Genomic DNA, 20,939 nt, shown 5'->3' with positions numbered 1-20,939 from the left:
CAACTGAACCTATGAACTTTTTCTTTTTCTTTCTTTTTTTTTTTTTCCGGAGCTGAGGACCGAACCCAGGGCCTTGTGCTTGTAAGGCAAGTGCTCTACCACTGAGCTAAATCCCCAACCCCTGAACCTATGAACTTGAAAAGGGTTTGTACAATAAAGTGGTCAATCAAAAGAGAGGTCCCTACAGAATTAAAAACAACCTTTTACCAGGATACATCTAACAGAGAACTGGTATCTAGGGTAGACAAACAACTCACAAAGTAAACAACAAAACAAATGACCTAACTCCCAAAACAGGCTATGGAACTGACCAAGGTTCTTCATGAGAAGAAATACAAATGACTAGCAAGATGCTCAAAATCTTTGGCCGTCAGGGAACACACATTTTATGCCATTTTCAATAAGGGATCTGTGCATCTGCAAGAGAGCCTTGAGTCAACCTTCCATGCAGACTGAGGGACAATTCTCGGAGCTTCTCTGCAGAATCAACAGCATGTAAGAAACACCACTATGACATGATACAAGCAACAACACGCTGATGAGGACCTGCACCAAAGCAATGGCTCCCATGGCAAAGGAGAGAGCAGACCTGATAAATGCTACACCAGAGAGCCTGTGAGCAACGGTTACTGTGCGAAGGAGCGTAGTCTAAAGTTCATAATCTGCTGCTGACCAGAGTGCACTCCCCACCATGGGAAATCACATCTTCAGGCACACTGCATTTGAAACGTTACAGGACAGCAAGCATTTCAAAGGGCTTGAGGACGCTGGAGATCATCAGACACAGGGTTGCAAATAATCAATGGTCAGTACTGTATGGAACCTAGATGACACATTATCCAGGAAAAGGGAAACACTGAGAAGAGGCCGAGCTGAACTTGGGGTTGGTAAGTCCCAAAGCACAGTCCCATCCTTTTAAAGGAGGGAGGGTGGGAGGGAGGGAGGGAGAGAGAGAGAGAGAGAGAGGTGCATGTGGTGCGTGTGTGTGTGTGTGTGTGTGTGTGTGCGTGCGTGCGTGTGTGTGTGTGTGTGTGTGTGTTCTGTGAAAGCCTGAGGCCAACCTTGTGGTGGATTCCCAGGTGTCATCTGTGTAGTTTTATGAGACAAGACCTCCCACTGGTCTGGGACTTCTGAGTAGGCCAGGTTGGCAGGCTGTGGAGCACTAGGGTCCTCCTGTTTCTGTCTCCCCATGCTTGGATTACAAGCACATCCAGCTATGCAGGCTGTTTTATATGCATTCTGGGTTCCGAACTCAGACCTTCTGGCTAATGACCACCTAAGCTACCTCCGTACTCCTAGCACAGCTACTTCTGTTATATACCTATAGGTGTTGCTTATGTTGGAGAAACAGTAGGTGGGTTAGACTTCCTGAATTTTATATATCAGAAGATTGAGGGTCAGAGGGATGAATGTTGTATTTGAAGTTCTTATCTATGGAGGTGACTGAGAATCCCGCTTTCTTCACTGAAGTCTTATGTGTCCATATTTAATACTCTTTCCGGTACTCTGTGCTCCTTTCCCCTGTTGTCTGTATGTCTCCAGAACAGGCACAGGCACGTGTGGGGCAGAGGGTGATGCTGAGGTATTCTGAAGAGCAAAGCACACACTGATACTCTTTATACCTCTTCCTAAATCACAAATTGTTGAGACTGGTTTTCACTAGCAGAGTCTACTGTACACAGTTTCAAAATTCTGTTCTAGAAAAGCCAAGAGTGAGGGGTTTCTATGGAATACCTGCTTGGTTTGGACGCTGCCAGCTTGGTGACTTGACGCTGGTGGATCCTACAGGCTTGAAAGCAGCAGCGGACCTGAGGCCAGCCACCACCGGCCTGTTTGACCCTGGGCTCTCCTGGCTCTCAGCCGCGCTCAGAGGTGAAGCTGATTGCTGAGAAGGCTCCGGAGTGCTACTGTGAGGAAGGAAAGAACAGCTGTGGTGAGGTGGATCAATCTCATTCGGCCATGAGTCCTTCTCCAAATCCATTAAAGCTTTAAGGAAAACAAAATAGCAGTGAACTCTTATTTTTAAAAAGGAAACTCCGAGTGTGGGTTGGAGAACAGAACACAAGACATTAAATGGGAAGTGGAACACTGGCATGGAGAGTGTGTGTGAGGAGTTAGAGAAGAGCACAGAAGGAAATCCACAAAGCATATAAATGAAAATGCCACACGGAAGTCTGCTGCTTTACAGGCAAATAATACACAAATAATTCTGAAATCATGAAGGGCTTCCCTCTGTTAAGACGAAAAAGCAGTTAACATTTCTTTTCTGTGTGATGGACACTATTTTCAAATCGTCTACAATAAGCTTTGTAACCAATCCTCCCAGTGAATTCTCCCTCTCCATCCCTAGTTAGCATTTCAAAAGAAGCACCAGATAAAGCGCATTAGTTACGGGAGTATCCTTAATAACCTGTATGAAACGGCATGAACACTGCCATTTTTACACGTTCTTCTGGTGTTTACACACTTCCTGGCACCTTGCCCGTCACCACTGTCCACTGTACAGTCACTCACCCACGTCAGAGTACTTAGACATCTACCATAGGCCTAAGCCAGATGGTATAACAAACAGACAGTATCTCCTGCCTTCTAGAATGCCCAGTGTTCTAGGTTCGTAACACCAGCAAAGAAGAGATTCAGCTACTATTATCTTTTCTCAGTTCCGACAGGCAATTATTTTTGCTTCTAGAGCCTATTATCTAAACTTTAAATAAGGTCATTGATACTTTGGGGATAAAAACCTCATGTAGTTTAAGCAGAATAATTAAATATAAGATGCTTAGTCTATGAATAGAATGAAGGGCATAAAAAGTGTGCTTAACACATAAAAGGTTAATAAACATACTGAAATAATAAAATACTCATAATATATAATAAATATAAAAGTATTAAATAAATATAAAAATAATAAACTACCTATATTCAATATATTTTACCCATTACAAATAAATTAGTCTTAAGGCACAGGAACGTCTTATTCTTATTAAATTACTCATGTATATTACACAGTATAATGAGCTACATAATGACTTTAAGGAAAAAGCTTATATACAAAAATAAATCCAGAAATACTAAAGTCCATCTAATCATCTGAAGAAATTACAACTGACTTCCAGGATATCTTCCAAACTTATGAGTCAGTAAACTGGGTGACAGGAACCCAATGCCAAGGCTAGTGAATCGAGGTGTTGGAAGTACCAGTACTAGATGGCCCGAGGTACGGAAAACCTTGAGTGGCTTTGGCACCCCAGCACATCTACATGGGCTGCATCTACATGGTCGGTTACCTGTTGTGTACTACTCAGTAACCCAATCTGTGGCAAGGTGAATGCCTTTCAATAAAGGATGCCGTCCTAATACAGAAAACCATTCAAAGGAAAACTCCTGTGCCCTACACGCTGAACGTCCTGTCACAACAGAGAGGCACCTAGGGAAGATGGGAACTCTAAATGGGAGTGGCCAAGATGAGAGAGGAGAACTAAGTTACAGTTCGGCAGGTCAGCCCAAGCCTGGAAGACATGGCTATAACCTCTAGGTCTCCATCAGCTCTCCTGCTGTGTCACAGAAATTGTGCATTCTGGGTATCTTTATTCGCTGTGCTACACTTTACTTTTCTTTCCAGCCAGACTTTGTACAGCAGGTATCCTTCAACACCTTCCTTTTGCAAGCATCCAAATTCTACCTATGCTTTTCAGAAGAACTAAAGGTACCCACTTAGTGCTGTGCTCTACGATAAGCAGTTATCACACTGTTCTATATTTAACTCCCCAAGCTGCTACAAGTAAAGGCACTTGTAATTCATTTACCTATTTATTATCATTTATTTAATATCTAGCACATACATTTGCATTCACTTGTGATGGCTGTTTTAAAAACTAAGTTTTACATGTACCTACATTTGTACATCTTAACTACATTGTACATTACTTGAGGAGGGGAACATTGCTGTGTGAGGGGTTTATTACTTACCCTGGTAAATTTCTTCACTATATATTGTATTTCTATAAATATATTGCCTTTCTTCCAGGGCTATAACAAGCACGAGCTAAAACTCTAGGTTTCGCTCATAAAGGACTTGTACAATGCTCAGCACGGGGTTATGTACTGAAAATGGCCCTGATGATGATGTCTATGTTCTAAGTATGTAGGTCAATGGTAATGACAGTATTAGTAAATACGGTTACTAAATTATACTTCCTATAACAATTTACTATAAATAAATATAGTTTCAGTCCTGGATTTTAATCTGAGGTACAATTTTAAATTACAATTATTTAAATGATGTTAAAAGTCCTATGAAGAATATTGTAAGCTAAAGTATTTTAATTTATACTTTGTATACCAGGGTTTATATAAATCCTCTCACCAATGGCACATAATACTTACATTTTAAACTTACCCTTCAAACATTAAGGATTTGAGGCACACTGTAGAGAAGCTATAAAAACTAAGTCACACGTACTTGTGTATATTATATTTATTTTTCCAGTGACAGAAACAGAGCCCAGACTCTCAATTCTCAGACAAGCACTCTTCCACTGAGCCATGCCCCTAGCTCTATATTCTTAATTAGAAGGTTGATATCACACAGAAGCTAAGCTAAGGGAGAATATACTGGAACTATATCCTCTGCTCTTTCGCAGTAGCCTTCTCACTGTTCTCAGAAAACCCACATTCCTTCAACTGAGAATACTATTAGCCTGTCTTGTGAAGACCTGTTACCCTGTCTCATATATCAAAATACGTGCTGTCATACCACTGTTGATAAAAGGCAAAGTACGGACTAGCAGTGTTCCCTCTCACAGGGTCCCCAGAGAGCTTCTTTCAGGCTGGAGTTGCAGGCATACCTGTGTGGCCATGAGCCCAGAAACTCTGATGGAGTAGACATTCCATCCAGTTCCTAAAGTGTGGACCAACTCGACTCAAGAACCCAAACTTAAACAGTTTCAGTTTTCCCCCTTAGAGACAGTCTGCCCTCCGTTACCAGCTTAAACACCATACTATAAAGTAACAGAGAACTGTAGTTAGTGCCGCACAGTGGGAGCCTGTCATGCTGGGTAGCCAGAGCCCAACGGCTCGTTATGGCTCACCCGTACTAGCTATAGCGGCAGCTGTTTGCTTTCCTACTGATTTTACATTTGTCACAAAGTATGTTCCTAGTTGACTCGCTGAGATCACACATGCAGCCTGGCCTACTTTTATCTCTGCAATGTGCTTAGAAACTTAATTTTTTGCTGTTGTTGTTTCTGAATTTCTACAGTTTGGCTCTGGAAGGGCTTAGGTGGTTGCCTATGGCACTATAGGAAGTGGTGAACCCTTGCGGAGGTGAGCACCTTTGGGAGGCAGTCAGGTGATGGGCAGTGTACCCTTACAGGGGTCGTGGCGACTCAGCCCCTCCCTTTTCCTACCTTTCCTGCCACTGTGAGGTTAAGCAGCTCAGCTCTAACACGTGGTCCTGATCACAGGCACAAAAGCAACGGAGCCAGGCAACCGCATACTGAAACCCCAAGCCACCATAATCTTCACCTCCACACAGACTGTTTACCTCATGCATATTATCACAGCCATATAAAGCATTCAGCACATATGGTAAAAATTAAGTTACTTTTCAAGTAAAATTCTCATGTGTATGAAGTATAAGATAGTAGTCAGCCATAATTATTATATTGCTTTCCATCTTTTGAAAATGCATGGCTTATTAGTCATTTGACTATGCTATTACAGATAGAGCCATGTGATAAAAGTCCGGATTCCACTACAGTTCAAATATTGGCACAGTAATTCATGACTACACACCAAACATCAAGTGTGCTATTAGAAGTATCACACTGGATTAGAAGGTGAGCTGACATGCAAAGAAGGGAGCATGTGTGTGCATGGGCACTACATTGAAACTGCAGCTAATTCAAAACCGGTTACGTCAGTTCTACAACGTTTTACTCTGGCCTGCTGGAATTGTAATACGCCGTTAGAGGAAACAAACTTCCACATGCCATGTTCCCTCCCATAGTACCTGCTTTTCTTAACATGGATAGAACCACTTGACTCCTCAGAGGACTGAAGACAGGAAAGAGCTAGAGGCTTGGGAACAGTTCTGATGCAAAGCGCATCCAGAAAGGACTGGGAGTTCTCAGGGCCGGAGAGCCTGGTAAGCATTCAGAGACGGGCATCAGAGAAAACGTGCAGTGTCCACAAAAGAGAGTGGGTTGTCAGTCTGTGATCTGTGACATTCCCTTTAGGAGCAAGAGAGAGATGGGGAGGAGGAAAGAGAGAGGAGTACGAAGCAGTGGGGAAGGTGAATAGAGACATTGTATTATTTTATTCATTTACATAAAATTGATGAAAGTTGCTGGGCAGGATGGCACACACCTTTAATCCCAGTACTTGAGAGGCAGAGTCAGGCAGATCTTTCTTTCTGTGAGTTTGATTTAAAACCCCCTAGTCTACAAAGTGAGTTCCTCAGACAGCTAGGGCTATGCAGAAAGACCTTGTCTCAAAAAACAAAAATAATTTTGATTACAGTCATGCAAGGCTAGCTTTCAAACACATGTAAACCTATAAATGTGATAGAAATAATATAGAAACAGAGCATATAGAAGGGCTGTTTCACTGGTGAACTAGGCTTTAATTAACCAATGTTGTGGAATAGGATAGCATCATCAGAAATCTAATCTCTACCTGACTCAGCCTCAGTGACAACTGAAAGCGATAAAACGCTAAAGTCTGCAAGGACGTAACACATAATGATGAGCACAACTGAGAGATACACATGAGTGGTAGCTGTGAAAACAGACATGGCTGCTTTCCAAGAACACTCTCCAGTCCCATGGATTTATTTAGAACCTGTGCAAAATGCATGCGACACAAGGGGGAGTGCGTTACAGAACCCTGCTTCTGGACAGGTCAGTTCTCTCTGAAGTGACCCGCCGGACACTGGAAGAGGCTGGAACCACACACAGACTGCACACATAATTCTACCTGGTTTTTGCAGCAAGAGCAGCAGACACAGTGGCAGCCGCACCACTGACAACTACAGCACTGTATCTAGCAGGAGGGGAGAAGGCAGGAAGGTTTCCAAAACCTTCCAAAGAACCTTCTACACTTCTGGTAGAGCTGCTTACGCTGGTAGGGAAAGAAAGATGGGAAGCGGGGAGAGGGGGAGAAAAGGTGAAAGTGAGAAAAGGCAACTGAATAAAGCGAGTCAGCACGCATTCTAGACCCGTGTTTGAACATGCAGGTGAGCCATGTAAAGGAGTGACAGCCCTTTAGGTCACTTATGAATTATACCCAAAATTCAGACATTTAAATTTAATGTATAAGCCTATCTAATACTGGCTGGTTTTCACCAAGCACAATGTAATATCAACTACATCAAAATTATATACCACATATTTGAAGAGTGATACATATACAACTAAGAAGAAAATGAATCTGAAAATAAGAGCTGTGTTTCTATAAGCAGAGATAAGGCGACTTGCCTCAAAACGTCTTTCCAAAAGAAGTTCTGTCTAGGAGTAGACACACGCCAAAGGCACGGCATTTTAATGAGATGTGGGTTTAGAAGCAGAACTGGCTACGTGTTCAGAAGCAACAGCATTTATTAACATGAACAAGAAATAACTTTAAAATATTATAAGTTGAGCTATTCTGGATGGTAAGAATCTTTGCAAAAATAAAACAGTAATTAAGAATATAAATAACTAAAGCATCATCCTCTCTGCAGAATCCCCCATTCTATTTTGAATTAGCTGTGTAAGATTTTAAATGAGATAAAATTTCATATTCAAAAGTGTTCTTATGACTTAAAATAATTATTTCTCCTCTTTTTCAAAAGGAAAATATCTGGGCAAAAGATTTACATTCCAGCAATCGAATGCAGGACACTCAAAACTGGTGAGCAAGGGTTAGTTGAAACTGTTTTTTCTAAGTAGGATAGTCTAAAAACATGGTGTGGGGTTTCCTTATCTTCCTCTTTAGATGTAAGTTACTAATGCTAACACCACTATAGCACTAGAACTACCTTTTGTTTTAAAAGGTTGCGACAATGGCCACCTCCAACACATGACGAGGCAAAGTCCATAAAGGTTATTAAGAACTCAACTCCAGGGGCTGGGGATTGAGCTCAGTGGTAGAGCTCTTGCCTAGCAAGCACAAGGCCCTGGGTTCAAAATCCTCAGCTCCGAAAGAAAAAAAAAAAAAAAAAAAAAAAAAAAAAAAAAAAACTCAACTCCACTGATCTAATTATATAAATCATTGCAAAGAAAACTGAAGAAACTATAGGTCAGTTTCAACATATTCTATGGAAACAAAAGTGATCCACACATCTGTAATGGGAACAGCAGGGCTAAGTTTTAACACCTGCTGTGAAGAGTTAGGAAAAGAAGAAGCAAGAGGGAAAATGGAGATGTTTTTAGTGCAGTGAGGACACGTGGGTGCTAGAGCAGGTACCGAGTGATTCGATGTTTGGGTTAATTGGTCACCATCTTTGAGCCAACAGTTACTACTGAGCAAAAGTGAAGGTGAGTCAGAAGCAGAAACAGGGTTTAACATAGGCAGCTAAATATAGAGCAGCAAACCACCCCACAGCCCAGGAAAACAGGAAACTAATGACCATCCAATGGTTAATAAAAAATAATAAATACAAAAGAACTATCAATGTCTTGCAGGTAGTAAGTATACTTCTCTATTGTCTAAGAACATGTCTGTCGGGAGCATGAGATCTCTCTCTACCTCTCTTCTTTCAGAGATAAATGACTGAAGTGAAGAGCAGACTTAAGTCAAACTCAGAAGTTAATTTAACAGATCTCAAAGTGACTAAACAAATGACACAGACTGCTTCGTTCTGTATTAGAAGTTAAAAACTAAACCAAAGTGTGCACAGAACATAGAAGCCATGGAAAGCAGTGTTCTGAACTAAGTATGTCTGTTAATGACGTTGCTCCTCAGTCCATAACCGTGCTCCCACTTCAGTGAGTTTAGTAGTTAGACTCATCACCGGCACTGAGATGGAAACAAGAACTCTACCTAGAGTAAGTGGCTGCTTCTCTAGAAACTGTGGCCACTTGACTATGAGCACTTAACACCTGGGGAGCTGCGGGTGGGTGTGGTCCGGTCTTACGTGGGTCTTCCAGAGAACTGTAAAACCTAAGTTTTCAGAAGTGAACAAAACAAGGCAAAGGAAAGATTAATGTAAAGTTTAGACCATGTTTACCTTGCAGGCCGTCATTTGAGTGTAATTTACATCTAGAAATAGTCTAATTGGCTCTTATTCTAGCTCTGTATCTACAAACCAAATCCAACACTGTCCCTCAACACCAAATATAGGCTCTTGTCCCAAATCACTCAACATGGCTAAAGCCATGTACTAAGAGATTATGCTTAAAGGGAAAGGTGGCTGGAAATTCCCATTCACTGACTACTCGGCATTGAATTACTTTAAAAAATTCAAACTCCAAGAACTTAATAAGGTGCCAACACTGCACATACAATATGAGTCACATGAAATTTGGACCAAGTCTGCCCTTACTGTTTCCACTGGTTTGGGTAATGCATTGCATTTTTTAGACGTGAAAGCACAGGGATGGTATACACCTTGATGTACATAAAGAAAATAATTTAGCTATACAGTCAACAGCTACAATCAGCTGTGGTACTTTTTTATGTAATTAAATTTATAATAACACTTGCATACAATTTTTGTATTGATATTCTGAATTCCTACAAACCCTTTTAAACATTTTACAATTTATATAAATATTTATTATAAAGATGTTCTTTGATCAAAGTCTCCCCAGTGTCTGCTTGTATTCTTCTTTCTCAAATCTCTCTCCTACTTTCATATTTTGTTGTCCTTGACTTTTCACTGTTTTTTTTTAAATTATCTATGTCAATTTTTTTCTTAGGATGCAACAATAAGTTTAGAAGAAATGTTATCTCCTAAAGAAAAGACAGAAACAGTAAAGTGTAGGTTTGAAAACAAGCAAACACCAAATGTAACATTGGAGGATTTAACAAGAAAAATACAAAATTACCCATTTGCTTAAAAGCAAAAATATGGAAAAATAGAATTGGTCAGCCATATTATTCTGATTCTTCCATGGGGATGTAAATTTAAGGTAGATAAATAGGAAAGGAGTGCTTGTATTGCCACTTTATATTTAGAACTGGCCATCTCTTTATTAAAGTGATGAAAAATTACCACGGCTTGAGGAACTGCCATATAGAAATAAAGTATAGGAGGCACAGACACAGCTAAGAATCACACAGCACAACTTAGTAAATATAGCCCTGTGGACACAAACGGCCTCCACCTTATTTTGCAAAGACAATCTAAAAATAGTTACCATATTTTAAAAAGTGATCTTTACAAAACTAAGAATATTTCCCATGGTTTCATTCATGCAAAGTACATGGCATCATATTTTGGTATGTATATATAAAGTTTTATTGGGACACTACTAAGCTCATTCATTTACAGATGCCTACCTGTTAATAGTTTGTGGTGAGTTGAGTAATTATGGCACACTTTATTACCCACAAAATTCAATGTGTTTGTGATCTGGATATTTAGTAAGCCAAAAAGAGAAAGAAAAAAAAAGAAAAGAAAAAGAAAAAGAGTGTAGTGTTGAGTTGTTGAGCCTTATCCCAGAGAAAGAGAACAGTGTGTAGCTCTCATACTGCTCTTTAAAGCACAAACCTTGTGACATGTTGCTTTGATCTTGCAGCGCTGATGTATGGACAGCTGACTTCTAGCTGTTCTCCAGCATTCTCCTTGAGTGCTTCCTCTCTCTAGCTTTCCATTTCTTCTTGAAACAGACCAAACTCTGCTACTTCTGTTTTTCATACGTCTCTATCACACCTCACTTGATTAATTTCTGAGCGTCCTTCTCAACTCAGTTTAAGGGCATCTCCTCTGCGATACTGTCCCTGTTACATGTGTTCATAACATTTTCTGTTCTCCTCCAGGCAGTGTGTTATTATATTGTACTGGTTGTGTGACTAATTTGTTTAAAGTCAGACTCTCTCACTAAACAAAAATTTTCTTAAAATCAGAAACCATGATGTAGATGGATACAAAACTAAATATAATATAGTACTTACCATAAGTTAACTATTTACTGACTGAATTAGTGAAACTTCCTGTTTTCAAATACAGAGCTCATGATAATGCGTTTGTCTTAGAACATTTGTAGCTCTAGAGACATGTTACAGCTAAACACATGCTATTGCCTAGGAAAAGACACATGACCGAAGGAATGACTAGGAAAGGACACATGATGGAAGGGATGACTAGGAAAGGACACATGATGGAAGGGATGACTAGGAAAGGACACATGATGGAAGGGATGACTAGGAAAGGACACATGACGGAAGGGATGACTAGGAAAGGACACATGACGGAAGGGATGACTAGGAAAGGACACATGACGGAAGGGATGACTAGGAAAGGACACATGATGGAAGGGATGACTAGGAAAGGACACATGATGGAAGGGATGACTAGGAAAGGACACATGATGGAAGGGATGACTAGGAAAGGACACATGATGGAAGGGATGACTAGGAAAGGACACATGATGGAAGGGATGACTAGGAAAGGACACATGATGGAAGGGATGACTAGGAAAGGACACATGATGGAAGGGATGACTAGGAAAGGACACATGACGGAAGGGATGACTAGGAAAGGACACATGATGGAAGGAATGACTAGGAAAGGACACATGATCGAATGACTAGGGCTCAAAACACGTGCACAGAGCGTGTTTGTGTTATAACAAGCCCTTGAAGTTTAAGAGAACTATAAAGCACTTTCATTATTTACATGCTAACTAATCCTCAGCATCTATCTTTAAAAGAATGGGTTAAAGAAGTCTTCTGATGTTTCTAGAAGCTATTCTGTCTGGAAATATTTGAGGATTAAGATTTATATAATCTATACAATATTTTTAAAAGCTAGATTTCTCAAGTTCTGAACAATTACACATAACACATGGAAAACTTCCATGATTCCCTATTTATTATTTAGCCAGTTTGTAAAAAGGCAAGGTTTATGTCAGACTTTAAAACCTCTAATATGGCGGAGACAACGTGTACTCTCATCCTGACATTCCCGAATGCTCATTCCTCTTAGCGTGGAGGGTTCTGTCTAACAGCACATGCAGAGCAGTCAGACTTTTTGCCCTGACTGTGCTTAACTGAGCTTTTGGTTCCCACAAGGAAGGTCTGAAGGTTTGCTTCCCAGATATATCTGCAGACCTGGGCTTGCAGCCTTTGGCTGCTTTTCTCAGGAAAAGCGAACAAAGAGCTATTTGTGGTCTGTTTTGCTTTGCAACCATGCCTAAGTGCTTCCATTTGCACCCATATTCATAATCTATCTAGGCAAATCAGTCACTACCATCTCCACCACTCTGCAGGATCAAATGGGAAGAATGCTTTCTGGCCTCCAGCCTGCACGACTGTCTAGTATCCTTAAGCTGTCTCTCCAGCTCCTTCCTTTCTTTCTCTCAAGCACCTCAGCTGAGCTCTCCCACACCAGGTATCTCATATATATGCCCTTCAAAATGCCAGGGGTTCTTCAGAAAGACATCATCAGTGACAGCAAACTTCCTTCGTCTTCTATTGCCTATGCCCCTTTCAGTCAAACTGAAACAACTGTGTACTTAACACCACCGCTCACTCTTCAGCCCCAATATAATCATCATATTTTTGTCAAGGTCACTAGAAACTTCTTTAGGACTAAATTGAGTTGACAATTTGTATCTATCATGTTTTTATTGTGGCTAAAAACTGCAAAACATAAAACGTGCTATCGTTATTTTAATGTATAGCTCAGTATTGTTAAATAACTAGCTCTATGAACCAACTCCAAATGTTTTCATCTTAAGTCTACAATGCTCACCCACTCTGTTGGTACTTACACAGGGAACCATCTATTCCCCAGTCTCTATTCCCCAGTCTCCGTATCTGATTTAAGTGACTGTCCCTTGTGTTCAGTGCCACAACCCCACATTTGCCATATCAGTATTTTGCTGGCTACTCCTCTCAGGTCACTGCCAGAACAATATAGTTTGTAGAATGACATTATACTCTTTCATATCTTTAAATAGTAATGTAACATAGTCTCTATCTCAGTGATCTGTCAACAGCAGCCTGTGCTATGAATATAGTTTAGATTATCTGTGTGTGTCTCAAAACAAAAGTAAATGAACTTTCTTTCAAAATGAACTCTCATTTTCCCCAAAGTATGGTATTCCATTTGATGGCCACACTATTGTCAGAAACTAGAAGAAAAACGTTACCTCCATTATCTCCACCATGACCTCTGGCTCCATTGCCACGCCCCTGTTAGTCCACCTTGAACCCATCTTCCTGCTCCATAACACAGTCTTCATCCTTTTTCCATTTGACTGAGCACTTTTACCAGTACTGTAGTAAGTAGCTATTTTTCTTTCTTACTTCACCATTCCCAAATTTTGTCCAATTTGGTCCTGTCTTCTTTCAGTCTAAGTGCCTTTAAATGTCTTTTCTTCCTAGCATCCTTTGGATTAAAACCTCGGTGGGTATTTGCTGTACTTAGAACAACATCGAAAATCCTTAGCTTTACAGCTTTACCAAGCGAGCGCAGAAGCCTCTGCAGTGTCTTCGCGAACCACTTTTCACTGTGAAAGCTCTCTTCAAAGGGTCGCCTGCTGGAGCCTCTTTTCTCCATAAGCCTGAACAAAGACTCCCCTTGTGCTTCTCCTCTTGTTCATCCATCATCTCCTACTCATACTTCACCCCTTTTTGTGTCTTTCCTAGTCCGGCTAAGTCCCCTCACTGGCAGCACCAACCTCTACGCCTCTCTGTTGTGGAACTGGTGGTGTGCTTTAGAGGAGGAGCTGGGCTGTAGAAATACTGGAGAATGAGAGAGAGAGCTGGAAATGAAGTTGTGTTTAGGAACAACCCAGGTTCGTTCTGGGAAAAGGCTGATAGAAATCAGGAAGTAAGAGAGTAAGTAAGAGAGCTTAAAAATCTAGATTTTTGCACATATTGCATAGAAATTTGGATTGTATGGCTGTCATATTCCAAGACCTAAGCTTAGTTTTGGAAAAGTATGTCCCAGAAGTGAAATAAGTCAAAGAATTCAGTCACCCAGGTATTCTGTGATTCACCATACCGTCACTGAGGTAACTAGTAACAACTGTGGGGTGAGGCAAAGAAGCGGGCACTGAGACAGCTGCTGACCCAGAGCTGGGTGACCCAGAGATGAGACAGTCCAGTCTGGAATTTAAAGGCTGTTATCCATGAACCTTAGGAAGGAAAGTGAGAGACTGAGGAACTGAGTAAAGTGGTGTATGCTGAGGGATTTTAATAAATGGGAATCCCTAACTAGTGCCTACTGATCTCAGCCTTCTCTTCCATATGACGCATCACGCTGCCACCACATTGAAGCTGCAGAGTAAACTGAAACCACCTTTGCACTTCTCGTCACACTGTATGTCCTACTACACTCTGTCAGCATCCTCGTTCTCCTATGATCTAGCATCTGGAAAGTGAGTGGCACAAAGTAAGGACAAAAGGTATAAGCTTTTGCTGGACTTTGCTTTTTTATGCTAAGGTCTTCTTCTGCCACCCAAGCTCACCCTGAACCTCCCCTTCTCCTCTCTCACCACCCTATGTAAGGACAACTTCAGGTGCACGGCATTGGTACTGGTTCTGGATTACTACTTATAAAGCCAAACACAACACGAATGTTATGGACATAGGTGTTATGTTGTGTAGAGAATGGCTAGGAATAAAAGCCTACACAATCAAGATGGAAAAAAATACAGATCCATAGTCAGGTGGATTTATGGATGAGGACCCACAGCTGTGGAGGTCAAATGAACTAAGTGTGAGCCTGAGCCATTGCTAATCTATGAGGTCTGCAATTAAAGGAAAATGTTCGATGCATAATATAACAATCCCCGATCCAAAAGTACATCAGTGCCCAGTAATTTCTTGCCTGCTTGTTTGTCTTTCAGGATGGTTACTTATGAAGCTCTTAGAAGCCAATGTCAAGATTGAAAGGTAATATACCAGGTGGTATTTACTAGTACTGCGCTCGTGTGCCAATATATTTAGGGGCTACAATAACGATCACAGGATGGGGGTGGGGTAAGAGCTTATGGATGAGAAGTTCTACGAAACAATGTCTTCTGGACATGACTGCACTTCGTAAGGTTTACTTTCAAACACCTTGCTCTTAAAATACAGAGGTAGAATCACAGAAGAGTAAAAGATGTTGGTTTCAACGACACATAGATACATTAAAGTTTGTACTTCTTATTCACTAGAATTGGTTCAATTTCATAAATTCCCAATATATGTTTGAAGGATGATCTGGTAATAGACGCATATCTTCACATGTGTACACAACTAGGGGCAGGGTTGTGGAGGTCTTCACACAAGTCAGTGGCTGATCCTTTAAGCAATATTCTTTGCTTAATTTCCACCAACCTGATATGAATATAAATACACGTCAATTGTTATTAATTGTACAGAGGTCTGAAGACCCTTTCTTTGATGATTTGTTGAGATTACTATTTCCCTCAACCATTTGAAACCCATGTCATGGTTGCATGTGATCTACGTCTTGAGAACTCATTCTGGGTCTTGTCAGTTCTGCTCACTTGTCTGCTCTCTCACGAGCAGTGTGTTTAAGAATACCAAAATGGCTTAATGGGTAAAAGTGTTTGCCACAGAAGCATGTAGAGCCCCAGGACTGTAAAAGCTAAAGTATCAAGAGTTGTAATCTCTACTCTCTTTAGGTAGACAAAGGCAGAACTCCTGGGAGCCCACAAGACAGCTATCCTGCCATATGTAGCAGAAAACCAACCGAGAGAAATTGTCTCAGAAAACATGTAAAGGAAAGAGCAGTACCAAAGGCTGCCCTCTGATCTATGTACACACCATGGCACACAAGTGACCAAATTCTCACACCACACATACACACACACACACACACACACACACACACACACACACACACACACACACACACACAGAACATGCTCTTTCTCCCCCCACCACCTCCCTCTCTCAGAGTGTCATCTAGATTTTCATGCCAAGTGAGCTCAAATTGAAACTAGCATATTTAGAAGTAAACCTTTCCTTTTTGTTATTTTGTCTTTTTTTTTTTTCTTTTCTGGAGCTGAGGACCAAACCCAGGGCCTTGTGCTTGCTAGGCAAGCACTCTACCACTGAGCTAAATCCCCAACCCCAAACCTTTCCTCTTCAAAAAAAGAATATTTTCCTCTTCTTATTCTATTTTCTTCCCCATTCTTCAGCCTAAAAAAAAAAAAATGTAGACAATGCTACTTAGCCATCTTCTTTTGTAAATCACTGAGAAAAATATGACTGGAGAAAAAAACTGATTCAAAGTAGTTAGAATCAGTGTATATGTGGGCATCGATTCCTTCCAGAGGTAATTCAAAACCCTTTAAGTGTGTGCTTCAGAAATCAGGTTAGCTTTGTCTCATTATATCTTTCAACAATAACAAAAATTTTACAATTACCACTGAAAACACCGCTTCTGTTTCTTCCCTTGTTTAATTCCCAAATTAATCCTGTTTGGTAATTTGCTTTATTTATTCAGATAGAGGCATGTGCTTGTTAGTCCTTATCGGAAACTTGACACAGTCACGGGTCACCTGGGAAGAGCCCACCTCAATTAAAGAAGTGGCCTGTGACGATGCCTGTGATGAACCGTCTTCATTGAAATTGGTGGGAGGCGGCCCAGCCGACCGTGGGCTGTATCAGCCCTGGACAGGTGGGTCTGAGTAGAGTTCCTGTATGGTTTCTCCATGACCTCCTGCCCAGAATTCCCTCAGTGATGCTCTGTGCCCTGGGAAGCATAAGCCAAAGAAACCCTTTCCTCCCCAAGTTGCCGTTGGTCATGGTGTTTAGCACAGCAACAGAAAGTGGTCTAGATCAAGGTTACATTTGTAAGCATGTGATATGCTTACAACTTCCTTTGTAAGAGCTACACGTTTGCCTCCTTTCATGCAGCTTGATACCTTCAATTTTTACTGTCTAAACATGTGCCTCCTCTGTAATCAAATTTCAAATTACCTACTGTCTAACCAGTACATACGAGTATCTGAAGTTACAAAACCTCCCAAAAGTTCGTTCTCCGTTTCCGTCATATGAATTGCTAGACAAAGAATAAAGTACAAGAAAAAACAAAGTTACCTCAAGACTTCCTCAGGATTACCACCTTTACTGTTCTGTCCAAAGCAGTAAGGTCAGACATCAAAAAGAACAATTAACTGCACACGAGAGACATGTGAGCTGAGCGCCTACCGCTAAGGCAGACACAGGGTAGCTGCACAGACACCTTTCAATAGGTACTGAAACGCAGGCACAGAAGAGGATGCTGGGACAAACTGAGATAGGCTTTAAGATGTTTGTAATGTGAAAATCAAATTCTTTAAAAAAATAGAAATCAAGTTGTTATAATGTCCTTCCTGTCCTTTACTTCTTTATCATGTATTAGCTTCATCTCTTTTATCAGATAAAATAAGGAAAACATCTTTGCATGAACATCAAAGCAGAATAACTTAGTTTTCTGAAATATCAGTGTAGTTGAAAAATGAAATTAACTAGAAGCCAAAGCGGTCAAATGAAGCCTTCATCATGGTGGAACCACCTGTTGCCAATGCTACTAAGTACTCCACATTGTCGTTTGCTTTGTGTTAGAAAAGTTAGCCTACAGCAATCTTGTTCGAAACTGCATTTTCGAATGAACAATAACAACATTGTGGTTATTCTGCGAAGGAGGTGAAATTAACTCAAGCAGCATCGGAACATTTACCGATCTGACAAGTGTGCCCAAGTTCTAGGACACTTGGCATAGATTACGGCTCTATAAATGAATCAAGTCTACATATTAAAATACTGATTCTTATAATAAAGAGCTTTATAAAAGGTAATGAGCCACAAATAATTTGACAAAATCACAAAGCAGTTTTTGAACTCTACAGAGGACAACTTAAAAATACATGAAAATACAGAGCACCTAAGAACTTCCAGGAGACTCAAGTGTAGTAACCACTTGTGTTCAGTAGATGGCGACAGCTGCATTAGTCACCAACACTGTTGGTATACCACGGATATACCACGGAACAACGTACCAACAGAATGTGGAGATCACATACACATACTCTATACGTACAAGACACAAATGAGTCGCTCATGTACCCATTCCCAACCTATGACTCTTTTCCAGATGGTCATACATACAACTTGGGAATGTTTGAGACAGTGGTACCCAGGGGATTCTACCTAGCTATTTTCAGAATCATTTTCTAAAATTGGACGGATGTAGAGATTCTGGCCTTCTGTCCTTTGGGTTTAAGAGTGATTGTTAACTGATCTCATAACAAGTATGAGATGGGGAACAATTCTCACTTTGTTTGCAGAGCTTAGGAAATAGCGGTTTAGGCTAACAAACATGCTTAAGTAGCATGTACCCTTATGTATGTGTAGGTATACACACATATTAGTATGTAGGTGTGTGAGCACTTTTGTACATGTGCATGTGGAAGCCAGAAGACAGCAAGGGTGTCTTGTTCTATCACCTTCCACTTAAATCTTAGGATGAATTCTCCCTGAACGCACAGCTCATCCCTGGGCAAGCCTACCAGGCCAACAAGCCCTGTGACTCTTGTGTCCACCTCACCAGCACACACGACAGGCTTGTTACATGTGTATGGGGTTAAACTCATGCTTGCAGGACAAGTACTTCACTGACAGAACCACCTCCTCAGGCCCTGCGTGTGTCCTAATAAATATGTCTCTAAAATAGAACAATAATAAAGACATGAAATCGGCCAGAAAGTTTTACCCAAGTTTTATGGGCTTATATTTATTGGCCTGTAAAAAATTTAACTTGCAAAAGAATGTATTAGGGAAATCTGCAGCTTGTTTCTAAATTGTTGATGAACATGTAAAAATGTCAGCTCTCTGTTCAGAAGTAACTTAGATGCGTTCTTCCAGTGGAAAATCCCATTCTGATGATTGTAAGCCAGGACTCATGGGCGTCACTGGGTACCACAGGCAGCCCTGAAGAGAAGATTCTTCCCAACTATTTCAGCTTCACGTGGTATAACGGGAGATTCCAGTTTGAAACTTTTCACAAACTTTTTCATCTGCCAATCATTTTAGTTCTTTGAAAACTGGAAAACCACATCTTGTATTGTAATTCTCTGTGTGTTTATGTGATATGTGCGGTACTGTATGTGCTGTGGGCCTATGCACACTCATGTGGAGACCAGAAGAGGATGCTGAATGTCTTCTTCCACATACCACTCTCCCTGCTGCCTTGAGAAGCATCTCTCACTGAATCAGAAGCTCACCATTCTGTCAGCCCAGCTGTCCAGGGAGCTCCCAGAATCCATCTTGAATCCAGAATCCAGTACTGGAGTCACAGGCATGGCCAATCATGCCTGGATTTCTCTTTACATTGAGTGCTGGAGATGCAAGCTCAGCTCCTCACGCTTACATAGCAAGTGCTTCTACCTGCTGAGACGCCTTCTCAGTACCATGTTATAATTCTTACCTTAAAATACTAAAACCCCATCCTCTGTTGTGGAAGAAGGATAAAAGACTGATGAACTATGCTTGATCCTAACAAGTTTAAGCAATCTCTCTTGCTCAACTAAAATGCTAGTTTATACTTATTTACATGTAAACTGTATACTATTAATATCCCTATTCAGTAGAAAAATTATGACACCATGAAGAGCATCCTTTAGTTTTAAATAGGTTGTATCATATTTGACAAAATTATTTATTTTATGTATAAATGTTTTAAGGAAGTAATTTTTAAAAATTTCCAATGGCTTCCATAATTTTCTACCCTAGTACACACTCTTCATCATCACCACCATCACCATCATCACCATCATCACCACCCTCCTTTATAGTTGCACTGTGTGACTAACATGACGCTTCTTAGCTTATTTATTTGTGTCTGTAGTTCTGGGGACCAAACCTAGGACTTAACACATACAGAACAAGGACTCAAAGCACACCGTGGCCCTGCTGTTGCCTTTTGTAAGTCCATGTTATAAAGTAGATTCTTAACACATGAATGGCAAATGATTTACTTCTTTTCCCAATCAGAGCTCTAAGTGTCTCATGTATTTGTTTCAAAGATTAGTTATTTTCTCGACCCATGAGACACCATGATGCCTGCAGAAGCATCCCATAAACTCCAAAGAGCGACTAAAAACCAAAGGCTGCTTTAAAGAAGCAAACAAACAAAACACTTCCATACCTGTTTCACAAGCAGATTACTACAGTAGAAAATGTCAGCTACAGGCAAACGGTCAGAAGTAATGTAATTTTCCCTTCGAGAGACAGGTAGGTTCCATTTTTCACTCCTCATGTAAGTGTTAATGTTGATATTGTAACAAAAAATTGACCCTATACTAACTATTGATTCTTTCATTGGAATGGTGTGCTATTCTATAACCAATTCTCCTAATTGTTTAGCAGAGGAGGAAAATGGGTAATCCCATTCAACAGTGACTGCTAATGTCAAGTTCAGTAGGAACTCCAAGATGCTTACATTCTAGGACCTTATATCCTAGTTGGTACACAGGACATGGGTACAAAGACCTGTTACCCAAAGCAGGAAGGGTAGCAGAGAGGAAGTGACAGTGCTGACGAAAGGGTCCAGGGAAGCAACTCCCCTTCAGTAACTCCCTATGAGGGTTAGGGGAGGCCATGGTGTGGCCGGGGACTGAAAGGTCTCCCCACCCTGCTCATATACTGAAGCTCTCACCTTCAGTGTGACAGAATGTATTCAGAGTTTCTTTAAATGTATACTTAAGGATATATGAAAAGTGCAATACAACTAGTGTCCTATAAGCAGAAGAAGGGAAAATTAAAAGGCTAACTCTTCTTACCTG

The 20,939-nt window shown here is 40.7% G+C and overlaps 1 protein-coding gene across 1 annotated transcript in view; it reads right to left on the bottom strand.

The window, feature by feature from the left end:
* Window positions 1-20,939, bottom strand: part of Pdlim5 (PDZ and LIM domain 5) — a 160,975-nt gene that overhangs the window by 39,424 nt on the left and 100,612 nt on the right. The window contains exon 8 of the mRNA XM_032897247.1: window positions 1,735-1,907. Within this exon, the coding sequence (XP_032753138.1) occupies window positions 1,735-1,907 (173 nt within the window). The remainder of the gene's footprint in view (window positions 1-1,734; window positions 1,908-20,939) is intronic.

This window comes from Rattus rattus, chromosome 3, assembly GCF_011064425.1.
Source record: "Rattus rattus isolate New Zealand chromosome 3, Rrattus_CSIRO_v1, whole genome shotgun sequence".
NCBI lineage: Eukaryota > Metazoa > Chordata > Mammalia > Rodentia > Muridae > Rattus > Rattus rattus.
This window is presented reverse-complemented; position numbering and strand designations above follow the sequence as displayed.